The 15,000-nt window shown below is 39.2% G+C and overlaps 1 protein-coding gene across 1 annotated transcript in view; it reads left to right on the top strand.

Annotated features, from left to right (window-relative positions):
• The window catches only part of tnfaip8l3 (tumor necrosis factor, alpha-induced protein 8-like 3), a 16,017-nt gene extending 14,650 nt beyond the window's left edge, over nt 1-1,367 (top strand). The window contains exon 2 of the mRNA XM_060878429.1: nt 1-1,367. This exon is cut by the window's left edge and continues 538 nt beyond it. Within this exon, the coding sequence (XP_060734412.1) occupies nt 1-25 (25 nt within the window). The 3' untranslated portion in view covers nt 26-1,367.
• The last annotated feature ends 13,633 nt before the right edge of the window (nt 1,368-15,000 follow it).

Below are 15,000 nucleotides of genomic sequence, written 5' to 3'. Positions count from 1 at the left end.
ACTTCTGGATGATGGGATACTTTAGTGACCTCCTGACTTTTTCCTTTTTTCTCCTCTTTCTCCTGCTCTCCTGTTTCTACCAGACTGCCAGTCAATCTTCTCCATTTTTCTGTTCTATCTAATTCTTCATCTCGACTCCACTCCATGACTATGATTCAGACAGGCTCCGCCCTCACACCTAACAGATGTTCTTCTATTGGCAAAAATCACCACATGGTCACTGATACACACGGGTCATGGCACCAGGGGACTGAGTTCCAGTACCATTCTGAAATAATGAAGCCGTGTGGATTGTGTTCACTTCGATCTTTAAATGTCAGGAGAAACATTTTGGTAGCTTAGAGTTCTGAATGATGGAATGACCTGAAAGTTGATTCAGTTACTAAAACAGTTTGGCCTCCAATGTTTATATTTCCACCTTTTATTTATTAAAGAATGTCCATGAAACAAGTTCCAGGTCTCACTTACGATCTAGTATAAAGAGTGGTTCCCTCACCAGCGTCTCTTTATTCTCTCTCTTCAATGTAATCAGATAAAAATACGCTGTTCTTTACACGTGCTATCATAAAAAACGGCAAAGAAGTGTAAAGAAAGCAGGAAAACTTGAAGTTTCAGCTTTACCTCTGATTGTTACACAGCTCTGACACTGGAGACTCCTTCCGCACGTTAAAGCTCATACACGTCCACGTGAATGAGCTGTTACTATAGAAACCATAAGGTGTCATTGTAAGTGTGTTAATATAAACCTGAGCTGCTGTTCTAGAAAATGACTCCACACCTTCTGACCAATCAGAGTGCAGAACTCAGAGCTGTTATTAAGGTAAAAGTGTGACAGTAGAGTCTGCTATTGTAGAATTATGGGATGTTAGAAAGCAGTCAATATCCATGTTATTACCACATTAACTCCATGCCTTAATACTCATCCTCTTCCCTCATTTCCTTTGATGTTTTAGTTCATCCCATCCCATCCCATCTCATCCATTCTTCTTCTCTTCCTTCACTTCTGCTTGGATTTTTCACTTCCTGCACCTGAGCGACAGCATGAACAATCGCCTTGACGATGGTGTGCTTCAGCCACTTTCTGCTCTCCTCTCTCATCTCTCCTTCCTTTCAGTCTCTCTGCTACAGTTCTAAACTTTATCACTTATATAATTTTGTTTCCTGTATGATTTCAGACTGGTGTTTCAGCTGGTGTTCACCTCTCATCCTCTCTGTCTCCCTGTCGTGGAAAAACATGCTGTTGTTTCTTTATTCCTCTGACTGCAGAGGAAAGACAGTACAGTCAAAATGCTATGATGTTGTTTGTATCCAAACCTCTGTGTGTGTGTGTGTGTGTGTGTGTGTGTGTGTGTGTGTGTGTGCGCGTGCGTGTTTTGAGCTTCTGTTTTCATCGCATGCAATGAAAAGTGATGCGAGACAAGAAAGTGGCTTTAGCTTGTGTGTATTGCTTGTGTGTGTGTCTGTGTGTGGTGTGTGTTGTGTGTACTGTATGTGTGTGGTGTGTGTGTGTTTAAGAAGCAAATTTAAATAAAAACTGTTTGATTTAAAATAGAAAATCCAGTGTCTCATTTTCAGCACACAGTAAACCTGCTCAAACACTCCTGATCAGAGGTCAGATCTTACAGCACGGGTTCTTCATGTGTTCTTCATACAGTTCTTAGTTTCTGAGGGTTTCTAAAACAGTTCATAGAACGATAGAAATATAAACCTTTGAAGTTAAATCTTAAGTTAGCGATTTGAACTGTTTAACTACTAACCAATCAAAAACAGGATCCCAGCTGAAAAGTGGGTTCTGGTTCTAGGTTATGTTCCAGCAGCTGGAGAAACCATTAAAACAGGAACAGAGATAACAGTACCGCGTGTTCATGTGCTCTGTACGGCTTACAGCTCTAGGGTAATATGTAGGGCTCTGAATACATCCTGTCTTGTATTGTTGGGGGAAAAAAAACAAGACAGTCCGTGTTTATTTACAGTTTAGAGTTCTAAGTAAGTCATTGGTACATTTATCTTCTAAGGTTTCTAGTTCCAGGTCATGTTGCACTTATAAAATACTGCAGGGTTTTACAAGGAACCTCTAAAGATTCTGGCTGGACAACCAAAGTTCCAGGTTGGATTTTTTTTCCCTGCACAAAAAAAACAGGAAACCAACAGAGACCTGGTTCTACTTCAGGGACTGATGGGAAAAATATCATTAAAAATTGATCTGCTTCTGAAGGCTCTGGTATTTCACGAATGCTGAGGCTCTGATGTGTGTGTGTGTGTGTGTGTGTGTGTGTGTGTGTGTGTGTGTGTGTGAAATCTTCTGGACTATCTTTCATTAAACAGTCTTTTTGAACTCACCTTCGTGTCCTCTGGTCATGTGACTTCATCTTTGATTGCACTAATTAGTGAGTCGGTGCAGCAGCATGTGGAGTTAGGAGCTAATGGCTAAAGTATTTAGTGTGTTACCTCATGAGCTGATCTTTACACACACACAACAGTCTTTCTGACACACAGAATAATTAATGCACCTGAAACCTGATCTCACATCTCATCTAGAGCTAGAACACATTAATACTCTATAGTGTGTGTTCAAGAACAGAACTTGTGCATGCTCACACACACATACACACACTTACACACACACACACACACATATACAGTACATTCACATACACCTTCTCACACACACATACACACACATTCTAACACACACGTTTAATTTAATCTGCTCAAATATTTAAAACCATAGAGCAGAAACATTATTTAATCATATTAAATTAATAATAATAATAATAATAATAATAATAATAATAATAATAATAATAATAATAGTAATAATGTAAAACAAGAAAGGAAGAGTGTAAAAGCACAGGGAGAAAAAGGATAAGTGGTAAAGAGTGAAAGCTTACCACACTCTCTGTACTGGAGGTGTGATTTCCTGTAGAAGAGAAATTCTTTACATATTTAAAAGAAGGACAAAGAAGAAACACATGAGAGATGAAGAGCAGGAGATTACAGTACACTGTTAGCTCTGTCTGCTCTGTATCTCTTTTACACACACACACACACACAAACACAAACACACACACACAAATAACTTTGTGACTCCAGAATGCAAAGTTGAGAGATTTTTATTACTGCATACACACATACATCAGAGCAGCAATGTTTGCTTTGTACCTTCTACCTTCTATGCTGCATTATGACAGATTGGTGAATGTGTGTGTGTGTGTGTGTGTGTGTGTGTGTGTGTGTGTGTGTGTGTGTGTGTGTTTTTGTGTGTGTGAGAGAGAGAGAGAGAGAGAGAGAGAGAGAGAGACATTGCTGCATCACCATATGTGGCAGTGTTCATGTGATTGTGTTAATCCATTTTAAATAATGAAGTGATAGTGAGAAAGTGTGCACTTCGTAGTGCTTAACGATTTGTTGTTAGATTCGATATAGTGCAGATGTTCACAGTGAGGATTTAATTATGAAACTCTTCACAAATCAGATCTAACTACAGAATTAAACACTATTCACCCCACAGTGAACAACAGTGTGTGTGGGTGTGATGTGTGCAGGGGGCGGAGCTTATGAACTAATCTTAACATTAAATTTGTTGACTTAAATACTAAAATAATGAGCTGGAATATATTTGGGTCAGAGAAAGAAGGCCAAAGGTCACAGCATGCATTCAGTCTCACTAGTGAAACACACACACACACACACACAAGTAGGTAACTGAACTCACACCGCCCCCTGCTGGTCAGGAAAGAATCATTCACGAGTTTAAACAGAGATTCAAATTCTCACTCACTCACTCACTCATTTTCTACCGCTTATCCGAACTACCTCGGGTCACGGGGCGTCTCAGGCGTCATCGGGCATCAAGGCAGGATACACCCTGGACGGAGTGCCAACCCATCGCAGGGCACACACACACACACACACTCTCATTCACACAATCACACACTAAGGACAATTTTCCAGAGATGCCAATCAACCTACCATGCATGTCTTTGGACCGGGGGAGGAAACTGGAGTACCCGGAGGAAACCCCCGAGGCACGGGGAGAACATGCAAACTCCACACACACAAGGCGGAGGTGGGAATCGAACCCCGACCCTGGAGGTGTGAGGCGAACGTGCTAACCACTAAGCCACCATGACCCCCCGAGATTCAAATTCTGAAACAGAATTCAGTTACAGTTGTTCTGATTGGCTGAGAGAGAGAGAGAGAGAGAGAGAGAGAGAGAGAGAGAGAGAGAGAGTGAGTTAGGAGTTAAAAACTTACTTTACTGTATCTTCTGTGTAAATTTTAGATGCTGGGATTTACGCTGATTATCTCGTTACCATGGCACCCAACAAGGGGTGAGATAAATTACACATTTAGTGAACAGTCAACTACAGTTTGTTTTTCACCTTTCCCTCAGTGTGAGGTTCAGTCTGGAGTTCAGACAGCATCTCCCTTCTGTCTCTTCATTCCGGTAAATCCACAGGTTTCTGTCAATAAAAGAAATATAGAACAAAATTGAACAGATTTTGAACAGATGAACAGATTAATTGGGGTCAGTGACAGTTACTTCTGTACTTTGATGAGACATGGGAAGAAGATGTGTGGACATACAGTACTGACAGACAGAAGAAGCAGAAGTTTCTGCAGTGCATTTAACATTTACATGTATGACATTTGGCAGACACCCTTATACAAGGCCAGGTAGAGTCAGACGTAGAGTCAGACTAATATTTACTTTTGTTTGATGATCTTAAACATTAAATTGTTAAGTTACAATGCATTATAACATACTGCAGTGGAGCCTAGTGGTTAAGGTGTTGGGCTACCAATTGGAAGGCTGCGAATTTGAAGTCCTAGGTCCATCCAGCTGCCACTGCTGTGCTTTGCTCAGAGGCCCAGCAGCCTGTGTGTGTGTGTGTGTGTGTGTGTGTGTGTGTGTGTGTGTGTGTGTGTGTGTGTGTGTGTGTGTGTGTGAAATCTTCAGTACTATCTTGAATTAAACAGTCTTTTTGAACTCACCTTCATGTCCTCTGGTCATGTGACTTCTTTGATTTCACTAATTAGTGAGTCAGTGCGACAGCATGTGGTGTTAGCAGCTAATGGCTAAAGTATTTAGTGTGTAACCTCATGAGCTGATTGTCACACACACCAGTCTTTCTGACACACAGAGTAATTACTGCACCTGAAACCTGATCTCACATCTCATCTAGAGCTAGAACACATTAATATAGTGTGTGTTCAAGAACAGGGGGGCATAGTGGCTTAGTGGTTAGCACGTTCACCTCACACCTCCAGGGTTGGGGGTTTGATTCCCGCCTCCGCCTTGTGTGTGTGGAGTTTGCATGTTCTCCCTGTGCCTCGGGGGTTTCCTCCGGGTACTCCGGTTTCCTCCCCCGGTCCAAAGACATGCATGGTAGGTTGATTGGCATCTCTGGAAAATTGTCTGTAGTGTGTGATTGCATGAGTGAATGAGAGTGTGTGTGTGCCATGCGATGGGTTGGCACTCCGTCCAGGGTGTATCCTGCCTTGATGCCCGATGACACCTGAGATTGGCACAGGCTCCCCGTGACCCGAGGTAGTTCGGATAAGCGGTAGAAAATGAGTGAGTGAGTGAGTGAGTGAGTGAGTGAGTGAGTAAGTGTTCAAGAACACAATTTCATTCACACACACACACACACACACACACACATTCACATACACACAAACACACACGCACATTATCATGAAGATCTTTGAGCTCCTGGCACACCTAAAGAACTGCTTTCCACCCACTGGACCCACACCAGTTTGCCTTCCGCAGCAATAGAAGCACAGAGGATAGCACTATGTGCTCACACATCAGCTCACACATCTGGACAATAATAACACATATGCATGAATGCTGTTTGTGGACATAATTTCAAGTAAATCACCAAACTTGGGGATCTAAGCATCAGCACTTCCCTCTGTCACTGGATTATGGACTTTCTGACCAACCGACCATAGCATGTCAGGTCAGGCCACATCCACTCTTCCACCATCACCCATAACACAGGTGTACCTCAGGGCTGTGTGCTGAGCCCATTCCTCTATTCCTTCACTTATGACTGCAGGCCTGTGCAGGGATCTAATTCCATAATCAAGTTTGCTGACAACACCACAGTGATTGGCCTCCACACCAACAACGATGAGACAGCCTACAGGGTAGACTTGTTGCTGACAACAACCTGCTCTTTAACACCAGCAAAACAAAGTGGCACACGGGACCCATCCACATCAATGATCTGCCAGTTGTATGTGTCTCCAGCTTCAATTTCTTGGGGATCCAGATCTTAGAGAAAATGTTCCTCTTAAGGACATTGAAGAGACATCACCTATCTTCAACCATCCCGGTGAACTTTAACTGCTGTGCAACTGAGAGCCTCCTGACCAACTATGTTGCAGTCTGGTATGGGAAACTGCCAAGCGCATGACAGGAACTTCACTTCCAGCCATTTTCTCAGTGAACCGAACACCCCAACCCCTTGCCCCTGTATTTTATGTCAATAGCACCTGTATATTGTGTCAAAATAATAAATAATCTATAGCACCCTGTATATTATGTCTATAGCACCCAACCTGTATATCTTGTCCATAGTATATTCATCTGTATTGTCCTGTTCATACTGTACATCTTGCACCTGCTGTTTATTGCACTTCTGGTTAGATGCCAAACTGCATTTTGTTGCCTTGTACTTGTACATGTGTAATGACAAAGTTGAATCTAATCTAATCTAATCTAATCTAATCTAAAGAAGAAAGAGCATCATGGAGAAAAGGAGGATGTTTGGTAAGAAATGGGACTTGGTATGGCCTCAATGACAAATCCTGTTTTCCAAAGAAGTGTTCTTGTGAAAAATGTGCCACAAACAATGCTGGAAGACGTGTTAAAACAAACCCAAAATTATGCAACTTCTGCAAATGGATTTCATCGAGTTAACACCAAGTAAAGGGAAAAGATATTGCTTAGTGACTGTGATTTAGTGACTATGACTTGATATGTTTTTAAAGAGGGTGGAGACCTTCAAAACAACTTCAAAAAAGGATGCCAGTAATGTTGCAAAAGCCCTGTTGTCAGAATTATAAGTAATTCCAAATAAGATCAGCAGTGAATCTGGTACGCCTTGGAGAGCGAATTTAAGATCTCTGTAATGGAATTTTTTTAAGAGGAAACTATGAAGCGTGCTTTAAGTCAACGCCTATGGTCTGACCTTTGTACATTTTATTGAACTTACTGTACTAATTGCTGAGTTTCAGAAAAAGCTTTTTGTCTGTCACTTGAGGTGTCACAAACCTGCACAGCACAAATACAAGGCATCTGGAAATTTTGTTATGTTACAGCCTTTTTCCAAAATGGATTCAATTCATTATTTTCCTCCAAAAAAAAAAAAACAACAATATTACCCCATAATGACAACGTGAAAGTAGTTTGTGTAAAATCTTTGCAAATTTATTAAAAACAAAAAACAAAAACAAAAAATCAAAACAAAAAAACACCACGTGTACATAATTATTCACAGCCTTTGCCGTGACACTGAACATTGAGCTCAGGTGCATGCTGTTTCCACTGATCATCCTTGAGATGTTTCTACAACTTGACGGGAGAACCTGTGGTAAATTCAGTTGATTAGACATGATTTGGAAAGACACATCTGTCTATATAAGGTCCCACAGTTAACAGTGCATGTCAGAGCAGAAACCAAGGTATCTAGGCACAGATCTGGGGAAGGGTACAGAAAAATTTCTGCAGCATTGAAGGTACCTCCATCGTCCATAAATGTAAAAACCACCAGAACTCTTCCTAAAGCGGGTCACACGGCCAAACTGAGAGATAACCTGCACTAGCTCACCAGCTGTTCACTGAGATAACGCTCACATCTGGTCTCAGGAGGACGGGAACTTTGTGGTCTACGGCTGAAAGCCGGTTTGGGCGTCTAACACTGCCGGACACCCCGAAGCCCAAAGGCTGATCATGCAGGGAGACTGCAACTTTGTCATGTACACAAGTGACAGGGTCGTGTGGGCCACCAACGCCTACAGGTCCAATGTCAAATGTTGCCGCTTGACTCTGAGGAATGACGGCAGTCTGGATGTGCAGGACGATGGTACTGTTATATGGACATCTAAAAATTAAAGCTAAATACTGTAACAAAAGCCTTAAAAGTCTCTGAGCTTTGTTTCTCTCCAATTGGTGATCAATAAAATACATTAATCTGGTCTGTGTGTGTATAATTGCACTTAAAAATAGAAAGCTTATCTAGCTACATAATAATGTTAGAACATTTTTTGAAGTAATAAAAAAGCATAGAAAAAGCACCTACTGTAAGTTTATACTCAAAAAACTCCAAAATGTTTATACTTTGAAGTCTTACGTTCGTTAGAATCAGATCAGATCGTTCCATGTTTTAGGGATTTTCATGAGGATGTTCATCTACAGTATAAAAACCTTCTAACAAAAACAGCATCCAAGCCGCTGACACATCACTTCTCTGCCACGTCTTTATAAACCTCATCAGGATTTTTCTTCCTTTTAAACTGATGGGAGACGTCAGGAAAGAGCGCAACTTCCTGCCTACAAACATGTACATTTACACTTATACAAATGAGCAATTAAGGGTTAAGGGCCTTGCTCAGGGGCCCAAAAGTGGCAGCTTGGTAGACCTGGGAACCGAACTCACAACCTTCCGTTTGGTAGCACCTTAACCACTAGGCTACCACATACCCTACACACAAACACATACATATATGCCACAAATTACAGAAGCAAACAATAAGCTGGGAATTTTCTTTAGCGTTTTAGAGCTCTGGTTACTGCAGAAGACTTAATAGAAATGTTTGTAAAAAAAACAAACAAAACAAAAAAACATTACTTCTAACTCTCAGCTACAGAAAGCAACACCTGAGTACGACCTCATTCTTCACAGAAAGCACAGTCTCTCTTACACACATGCACACACACGCACAGACACACACACAAGTTATTCATTTCACCCACACATACACATTGGGGTGTGTGTGTGTATGTGTGTGTTTGTGTGTGTGCGTGTAGGAAGGAAGTGTACACTTTCTAGGGCACTTGAAAGATTTGGAGGTGTATTGAGAGTAAAGACAGCAGTATTTATTCAGTGTTTAGACGTAACTACACACTTCAACACTGTTCAGACATTAGAGAATTTTCACTCACAGACGTGATCAGTGTCTGAAAAATCTCTGGAGTATCAACTCAAGAAAGATCTGGCAACCTCAGTCCAATTTTTCTACCTAATCTGATGTGAACCCCAGATAATTGTCCTGATCAGACATGTGCTCTGACACCCTGAACACATAATCTGTATAAAAATACTGTATAAAAACACTGCTGTTCAAATCAAACCCTTAAACTTTACATCAGAAACTGTATTTTGTTTAAAGTGAAGAGTTTTTCAGTGTTAGTCAGTGTCAGTGTTAACGGAGCTGCAGCATCGAGCGAGTCGTCACGTACTAGATGTTCCTACAAACACAAATAATTGCAAAAGTAAAATTACTTTTATATCAACAAAATATTCATACATTTCAGCAAAGATTTAATATAAATTATGTGAGATTCAGTTTGTACAAGATTCAATACTTACATATCCTTTGTTCTCTCCAAATATGCTGAGATTCAGGGAAGGAAAAACTCCAATCAAAGATTTAGCCAGATTTAACGTGTCTGCAGTTGAGGGGTAGCTGTTTGAGACAAAAAAAAATGGGAATAGCATTACAGTGTAAACCAACAAAAACCCAAAAGATGAATAGCATTCAGTTACATAATGTGTACTAATTTTGTTATATATCCAAGTATGTTTAATCCCCTGAATCTCACAACACCCACATTTGTCATGTGATCATTTACATGTGAGCAGTCATTACCAGTGTAGTTCAAGATGTCACCTTTACAATAAAATTGAATAATAAATGGAAAAACTTAAAATCCATGCTTTGCAGCAAGATCACCAAAGCAGATAGTGATGATCTTTACACACCAGTGTACTGATATTCAGTCATTATATCAGGCACCTTATTGGTCAGGGAAGACTTTAATAACAGAGGGTCTTTATCCTAACAACAGATCCATACAATGCAGAACTAGAAACAGTTGTTATGAACGCTTGATTAAGTACAAACAAATGATTTACTAAGTAATAGTGCAGTGCTCATTTGAATATATTCATTCTGAGGATGCTGCACATTTATGACTTGAAGTTGAAGGATGATTTCTGCAGTAACATGAACTTGAAATTCGTCATATTCTTGCACAATTGTTGTGATGTCACAGTCAATGTATACATGGAAGTCTTTGCTATATTTGAGAAACTGTTCTAAGTTAATAGCATGACAGAATTTTGAGTAACAGTTTCCCAAAAGCTGTGAGGCATCACTGATGTGGAAAACCTTTTTGCATGTTTCCGTCTTGTCTTTATAGATGCTAACAAGTACGGCTTTGGCCAGTCCAGTGGCCAATGACCCAGAAGTCACTGGTCCACGTTCATTATCAAATGGGTCCATTTGCTGTGTAATAGAAAAATGAATAAATGTTAACATTTAGACATAATGCAGCAGTCCTTTTACACAACACATCAGATATCACAGCTCATTTTCTTTTTATGATTTAAATGCATGCACATGTTGGGTAACATGCGGCTACACATACACCAGCATTCAATTTCTTACAGATTTAAACAACATTTTATTAAATTATCAAGCGCCTTGCCTTACATGTCTGCTAGCAAATAACTGGTTGTTAAAGATTTGGGAAGATAGAAAATAAATAATAGGATAAAGTTAACCACGAATATAGATTATCACCGCTGTGTCCCGGGTGGTTCCAAAAAAAAAAAAACACTCCTGCCAAATTGTCACTGTCAATGAGGGGAGCCATTATCTGGGACACCGGTCACATTTGTATACACAGTGATAGTAACCTAGGTACATTATATAGATGGAGCCTTACATTGAACTCCTCAACAATGACGAGAAGAACCTCGCATAAATTAGCTGTTTATTCTGTTAAACACAAGTATGACAAAGTTATACAAGTTACACTAGCCTACAACAATAGGGCCAAACCATTTCTAATCATATCAGATGGTTTAAAGCAACTACAATTACATCTCAGACATAATACTGTGAGCCAAATGTTATTTTACTTCGATGTAACTTAATTGTGCCACATTACTACACCACTTAACGTTAATCATTCATAGACAGCTTCTAAAGTTAATATTGAGTAAAATATTCAACATTTCTGTAACATAACGGAGCCTTTCTTGTGTTAAGTTAAGAAACATTTCAAGTGTAACTTACCTCAGAATTACTTGTCAACAGCAGGAAGTGACAATTTCTCCCAGGCAAGAGGCTTTTGTAATAAACCAGTTCATCGTCCATAGACAGTTAATATTGAGTAAAATACCCAACATTTCTGTCATAAAACTTTGCCTTATTTCTGCAAATATAAGCTATGGAAACGTTTCAAGAGTAATTTATCTTAGAAGTTCTTCTTCTCCTTTGTAAAAGGTGGTTATTTGACGAGCACGAGCGATTTAAAGGCGACACACATTCTGTTGTACTGAACCACTTCATTGTCCATTGACAGCGTCTAAAGTTAATATTGAGTAAAATATCCAACATTTCTGTCATAAAACTTTGCATTATTTGTGTAAATATAAGCTATGGAAACTTTTCAAGAGTAATTTACCTTTGAAGTTCATCTTCTCCTTTGTAAAAAGCGGTCATTTGATGATTTAAAAATCTTTAGCATTTCACTGCATGTCAATTTATTTACGTTTAAAAACATTGAACACAAACAGCAACATAACAGAAAATGAATAAAAATTTTATTATTTCCAGGTTTAAATGCTTTTAAAGGTGACTGTTGAGCCCTTTTAGGACACAATGCTGTTACTCACACATCAGACTGTAAGATATATTTATGATTATATTAAAATGTCTGTAAAATCTGTTGACTAAACTTTCACATGATGCAAGTTTTTAAATATTTATTTATTAAAAAGGATCAAAATTGTCACAGGATCTCAAAGTAAATGTTTTATTTGCTTTCTGATCAGCTTTTCTTATCCTCATGTCAATCACAGCGTTTATTAAACACACACACAGACATACACACACAGACACACACACAGACACACACACAGGACGAGAACGTGAGAAAGACACGTCAGAAACCAGCCGAGTAAAAGTGAATCCATGATTGATCTGGGAGAAACTGAAAACTACTGTAGTGATCGGATTGCTATATTAGACGAACAACTTCAGAGTTCAGAATGAAGTGTATGTAATGGCGCCCTCTGCTGTTCATCCAGTGAAAGGTTCAGGAGTTACAGGTGTGATGTAACAGCAACTCAAAACAAACAGGAGATCTCTTCTCAAATTAAAGTATCTGTTTAATTGATGGAAATTACATTAAGTACTGGATAGACAGACAGACAGACAGATAGATAGATAGATAGATAGATAGATAGATAGATAGATAGATAGATAGATAGATAGATAGATAGATACACTGTAGATAGATAGATAGATAGATAGATAGATAGATAGATAGATACACTGTAGATAGATAGATAGATAGATAGACAGACAGACAGATAGATATATAGTTTATTATCCAAATACTACTGGACATGCTGCATTAAAAGTCATGATTTCACGCATGCGTGTTAAAGTGTTAAAAGTGAAACTGCTCCATCATTAAACAGCACAAATCACCAGATCATCTTCAGGCAGCTGCGTCTGTTCGTGTCATCGTTGTGCAGGTTAGTAAAACTCTATAAACTTAATTATTAAGATGAACACAAACTTCCTGTCTGATTGGAGAACATTTTAATTCTTTAGAGACATAAAAGTATTTATTAAACTGCATGTCATCATTTGAATTGACATGATCGACTACTGCGCATGTGTGATGTGAATACACTCTTCCCTCTCTCGGACATCCCAACCTGCAAAAAGTATTTGCAGGGAGGTATTTTCAGATTAAGCCCCCCTAAATAACAAAAAGGAGGACAAGAATATGACATTTCACCAAAGAGCATGACTTTACTTGTATAACGAATTACAGCTGAATATAATAGAACAATGAATGAATAAAATAACTATTTACATACACGCCAAAGGTAGTCTACATGGAGGCCTAGGCCTATTTCCACATCCTATGTATTTTACTTTTGTTGCAAGCTTTTGTTGTACTTTGGTGCTGCTCAGTGTTGTATAAAGTACTAGAAAACAATACTTGAGTAAAAGTACAAGTATCGTACTAGAAAAAGACTTTGGTTGAAATGAAAGTCACCTTTTAGAATATTACTCAAGTAAAAGTCTTAAAGTATCTGATATTTACTGTACTTAAGTATCAAAAGTCATTTTCTGATATATAATGTACTTAAGTATTTGAACTAAAAGTAAAAAGTAAAATTTCAGTGATTTTCGGTAGGCATAAGAGGCTCTTCATCCATCTTTCGTTCCAATGTACAGAAACATTTCTTGCAAATATGGCCATGGGTGTATAACATTATCTTCTTCACCCTGTTCACCACTATCGTCGGGGTGGTCGTCTACGACAGAGGTCGCTAAACCGCGGCTCCCGAGCCGCATGCGGCTCTTTGCCTGGTTTCATGCGTCTCTTATTTTCATATCGACGTTTGTGTGTCTTTTTATTGTGCGTGTTCGCTTCGCTTGAGTTCAATACGGTGTTTTCGTCAAACGCGCATGTGAGTGGGATGAAAATACCTCAAAGTTTCCCAGTAGGAGCAAAATCATTTGAGTAAACAATTTGTGTCAAGTTCGCTCTCAAAATGGCAGGGAAAAAAGGTGATGTTCATGTGTGCCCATGTGTATGATGTGGCTCTTTGCGGTAACACAGTAAAAAATATGGCTCTTGGTCTCTGACTTGTTGGCCACCCCTGGTCTATGATAATGGAAGGTCCTCCAGTAGGTGCTTCCATGGCGGTTTCAGTTGTGCTTCCTCCTCCTTTTGGCAACATTATGCTGAAATAGTGCGTGCGGAGCTGCGTAATGCAATCTAGGAGCAGTGATTCTAGGAGCCCAAACCTCCCTTATTGCAGTCGCACACATTTCTGCTGATTTTATTTTGTAGTAACGAGTAACGAAGATTCTTAGTGGAAATATAACGGAGTAAAAGTAGACATTTTATCTAGGAAATGTAGTGGAGTAAAAGTGAAAGTTGACATAAATTTAAATAGCGAAGTAAAGTACAGATACGTGACATTTCTACTTAAGTACAGTAAAGAAGTATTTGTACTCCGTTACATTACAACACTGATTTTAGCACGCATGCTAAGATGAACATCTGCCTAAAGTTTGGGATTCTGATTCTGTGTTCAGACTTCAGAGCGTTTCTGACTCGGTTCTTCGTTACAGCAGAGCTTGTGAAATTATAGCAGTTGTTAAGTTTATGAATGCTGTCATTTTGGTCATCCGTCTTCACTTTTTAGTCATTTACCATCAGATCCGAGGGAAATGTTGATGTTCACGATGGTTCTGTGTCAGTTTGATGTGACCTCTGCATGCTAGCAAGCTAAACCCCCAAACTAACACTAAATGATGTCACTAAATAAACCAAACACGTTTCGCCTCAGCAACTTCATGCTAATCTAGCTAGCTAACTCAACTGATCAACTGATGATGCTAATGAAATCCTGCTAGTTTGCTAGCATGTAACTAGCCAGATAGTTCAGTTAGATAATGTTATTGATGTTATGCTGTGTTCAGGTGATTGGTGGAAGAGGAACTTTCTGAAAATCTTTCTGAAACACTTTCCCCTTTTTGAATCTTTTTTGTCTGAAATTCAGAAATCATAAATTAACTAAAGATTAAAAAATATATTAAAATATGACTTTGTTTAGTTTATATGACTGCAGAAGGACATGTGAATGTTTCCTTATTTGCATATTCATGCATATTCATGTCTCCTGTGTCTGTAATTAAAGATGTTGGTGTGTCTCTGCT

This window comes from Tachysurus vachellii, chromosome 9 (genome assembly GCF_030014155.1).
Source record: "Tachysurus vachellii isolate PV-2020 chromosome 9, HZAU_Pvac_v1, whole genome shotgun sequence".
Classification (NCBI taxonomy): domain Eukaryota; kingdom Metazoa; phylum Chordata; class Actinopteri; order Siluriformes; family Bagridae; genus Tachysurus; species Tachysurus vachellii.
The sequence above is the reverse complement of the archived record's forward strand: the minus strand, read 5'-3'. Positions and strand labels throughout refer to the sequence as shown.